Source organism: Hibiscus syriacus, unplaced genomic scaffold, assembly GCF_006381635.1.
Source record: "Hibiscus syriacus cultivar Baekdansim isolate YM2019G1 unplaced genomic scaffold, ASM638163v2 tig00111095_pilon, whole genome shotgun sequence".
NCBI lineage: Eukaryota > Viridiplantae > Streptophyta > Magnoliopsida > Malvales > Malvaceae > Hibiscus > Hibiscus syriacus.
Window position 1 is genome coordinate 9,806,992 of NW_024062980.1, and position 4,406 is coordinate 9,811,397.

Consider the following 4,406-nt stretch of genomic DNA (forward strand, 5'->3'; position numbering starts at 1 on the left):
GTTTTCGCAACCTACATTGTTACAGCAGCAAAGTGAATGATGAGTGACATTCACCCACGGTTTTAGATAATTAAAAAATAAAAGACATTCACTCTCGGTTACCGAGAGAAAACCCTCTATTTCCATTTAAAACTGTTGTCTCTGGACATTGTCATGATGTTTTCCATCACAATCCCCAAGCCTAGGCTGGGTATATATCAACATCTGGTCCACGAAACAACTACCAAACTTTGGTTTTTAAATGCTGACCAAATGAACGTGAATTAACTCGCCACTAGAAAGGAAGTAGACAGGTACAACTTTATGAAAGTCTTCCGATCAACAGAATTGTAATATAATTTGGATCATGCATTTTTCAATATTTCAACAACGCCCACGACAACCACCTACTTTTGTTTCGTTCTAGATTTGTGTTTTTTCCTTCAATTTTGTTCAAAGTTATAATTGGAGGCACCTCTGTCCTGACTACAATCGGCAGCACCAATGAATCTTTGGAGAACAAGAAGGCTGCTTTATATTTCTTCTATCCACGAAACAAAAGAAAGTATATATCAGGGTTTCAAATCGCGGTCGCGGTCGCGTTTTCGGTTATTTCGAATTTACCGTGATTGCGACCGTCGCGGGCACTATTACGGTCGTCGCGGACGTTATTACGGCCGTCGCGGGTAACTCGAACGACGGTAAAACCGCTATATCACGGCCGAAATCACGGTCGCGGACCTATTTTTGAAACCCTGGTATATATCACATCATTGTCAAAGCCAGATCAAAAAATTTGCGACAGTTTTTTTTTTCTTACTTTTCCATTTTTTCAAACCCCCTTGGCAGTCTCGATCAAGCCTTGTGGGTGCAATGGGAACAGCTCTAGAGTTGTGGTTTTCTTCTCTTTGCTTTCTTCTTCCATGCACCACCTCCTGCATTTTCTCTTACATGGACCATCCACGTCTCTTTCCATATTTTCCAGAGATATTGTGGTAATTGGAACTAAGTCGCGCTTCTGCTTTTTCCTTTCTCGTGCTTTGTGGTTTTGGAACCAGTAGAAAACGTTCTTGCCTTGGATTTTTCCGTACATGCTTAGCTGCGCAGTGATTTGTTCTATCTGTTGTGCATTTGGAGTTCGTATCCCTCCTCTATACATCATCTCCAGAATCTCAATCTGCTCTTGCGTTGGATTCCATCTCGTGCCTCCTCCTTGAATATCCACCTACGTAACATTCTTTGCTTCATTAAGTTTGGATCATTAATAGTGATCAAACATAGCTTAAACTTATAATCACATGAAATAAGAGTGAAGGGCATATGTAATTAATGTAGTGTACCTGATGAGAATTTGGCCTGGGAAGCTTTGTTTTGGGTCTAATGAAGATCTTAAGGTCGGAAGAGGAGAGGGAGAGGGATGGTTCGTGCTCCCAGAATCTACGCGCCAACTGATGCACCTTCTTGTTTCCCATAGTGAAGGATAGTGAATAATGGAAAATGCTGAATTATATAGAAGATTAAATTAAATACACTAAATTAAGAAAAATAAAAGAAAGAAAGTGGGATATGACGTGGTGCTTTGAACTACCAAGACCAAATGATGAGACGAGGTTGACTTGTGATTTCCCATATTTTAAAAGGCATAAGAAGAAACATAACAAAGTTTAACTACATATTTAGTCATCTACGTTTTACTGTATTTCTATTTTGATCACTTGACGATAAAAATTTTGAACTTGATCAGTAATGTTTTGAGTTTTGTTCTTTTAGATCATTTGATCGTTCATTCTTTCTTATTCATCAACGTCAAGATATTTTCTTCAACAATTAAATAATGAGAAGGTCGAGAATGAGAAGAAAAATAATACATCTCGATTCTACAATTATCAAACGAAGCAAAATTTAGATTGGACCAAGATAAGGTTGAATCTTTTATTTAAGTTTTATCCATTTCAAAACAATTTTGAGAAAATTAAACTGAGAAGGAGAAAGAAGAGAGATGAGAATATTTTAAGATCTTATACGTCTTAACTAACAATCGACGATGGTCGAACGATAATACATAAGGATATCAACCAAAGGGTAAAAGAAGACTAAAATATTAGGTTAATTTTATAAACAAAAATTAAAAAAATGCAATGTTTTGTTGATGCTACAAACCAATTTGAAGAATTAACAGATTAGTGACTTAAACAAGCAAAAACTAATGTTTAATAGTAATCCAATTGAAATATTTTATAATTGGATAATCAAAACACTCAAAGTTGTATAACATCTTAGTGTACTATATAAAACAATTAAATATTATTTTAAAAACAATTATGACTTTTATTTGGAAAATTGGTCGGTTTTGAATCGATTGGATAGAGTCTCCATCGACCTTTGGGTTAGGTAGGTCAAATACCTAAAACGTCTTTTTAAAAATATTTAAGAAAAATTGTTTTTAAGACAAAAAGCTGGTTTGCGTTTACAAAGATTCGATTAAAACGAGTTCGGGATTCGGTTACGCGTGGGGAAGGATTGGCACCCCCACAGCGCCCAAAATTGGTATTGTGTCGCTTACACATCGTCATAAATGGTGAAAATTTTGAATTCGCATCGATAATTAAAGTGTGATCCCTTTATTAAAGTTAATTTAATTTGCTTCGAATTAATAACTTAAAGAAAATTCTTTGACTGGATAAGAACTCTCAAAATTCACAATCCTCCGTCGGGAAAGCTATTTCGACTACTTCTTATCCGTAAAAAAAGATTCTATCTTCGAATATAACAACCCAAATCGAATAATAAATAAATATGAATATTGACATTTGCATGAAATAAAATAAATTAATCAGAACGCATTGAATCATTCACATAAAAATATTTAATTAATAAATAAAATAGATTTATATCAAGTCTCAATTCATTCGAACGTCGTATCGGATTGTACCACTTCGATCAAGTGATACTTTTCACATCCGTTCTACAAATACGTGTTCGTGAAATTACTCAAATATTGTATCAATAAATAAAGAAATAATATGGGAATAAATACAATCGTAAATGTAAAAAAATAAAATAATTACAACAAATAATAAAAAATTACATTTGTTTAATGTTATACAAATAAATACATAATATGCTAAATGTATAAATTCAAAAGGGACTAAAACAAAACAATAAAAATTTACACGTCAAAATGTAAATAGCCAAATAAACATATTCAAAAATTTAAGGGATCAAAATAAAAATAATAAAAACTTAAAGGACTAAATTGAAAAAATAAAAAGTTAAGGGACTAAATAGAAAATACAAACATTTAGAGGACTAAAATAGCCAAAAAGAAAAAACTTAAGGACAAAAATGGCAAAAATTGAAAGGGCTAAAATAGTATAAACAGAAATTTAAAGGACTAAAATAGAAAAAACAACAATTTGAAGGGCTGAACAGTAATTACAAATAATCCAGAGCCAAAATCATAAATATTAAACAATACAGGTACTAGAAATGAAAATAACCCAAAAATAATATATAGGACTGAAATAAAATAAACATAAACATAAAGGGGCAAAACAATAATTAAACCAAATAAGAAGCAGTGACTAAAATAAAATATTTACAATTATCAAATCCAAATTTGAATTTGAAGAAAAATATACAAAACATTAAATCAGGTACTAAAATGATATATTTACAAATTTCGTGACTAAATTCCAATCATCCACAAAAATCTACAACACACTAAATAAATGCCTAAAATGAAATAAATAATAAACATTATGACCAAAGTCAAATATTAACATAAATAACGTAACATACAATAACAGGACTAAAACGTAAAATATGAAACATATGTGCTCAAAATCAAACAAAGCAGAACTTCATTATATGGCTCAAAAATAAGATTACAATGGCATAAGGACCGAAACAACTATTATACCCTAAAGCAAAAACACATAAATGGGGGACGACAAAACGACGTCGTCTCTCCTTGGGTATTTAAGCCTAAACCCGAGCTTAACCTTCCCAACACCCTTCATTTCTCTCATTTCTCAAAAAAACAAAGAGTGAGAGAGTTATAAAACTCTTTCAACTCCCCTCATCGGGGAGAGAAAGGCAGCTGATGCCAGTGTCAGCCACGACGGCTCGCGGCGGAGCCCATAGCGACGTACGGCGGCCAGAGAAAGATACACACCCCTAAAAGCTTCCTCTCGCCTTCCTCAACCCAAATCCCTAGATATCTCTGCCTAAAAGTGACCCTAACCCCTTAGATATGAAGGTTTACCTTTCGAAAGCTCCAGAAATCAACGACCTCACAGCTTCTCTTTGTACCCCGAATCAAGGTATGAACCCTATTTATCTCTCTTTTCTTTCTTTTGGCTATGTAACTCTCAGCTTTTTTATTTTCTTCCTCATTTCTTTTCTTTTTTCGAAATAGTTTTCTC

The 4,406-nt window shown here is 33.5% G+C and overlaps 1 protein-coding gene across 1 annotated transcript; it reads right to left on the reverse strand.

Moving 5' to 3' along the window:
- Positions 1–811: 811 nt before the first annotated feature.
- Positions 812–1,451, reverse strand: LOC120152882 (WUSCHEL-related homeobox 4-like). The gene is made up of 2 exons (XM_039164984.1): positions 1,320–1,451; positions 812–1,204 (listed from the first exon to the last, which is right to left on the reverse strand). Exons 1-2 carry the CDS (start codon positions 1,449–1,451, stop codon positions 812–814), a joined length of 525 nt encoding a protein of 174 aa, XP_039020915.1.
- Positions 1,452–4,406: the final 2,955 nt, after the last annotated feature.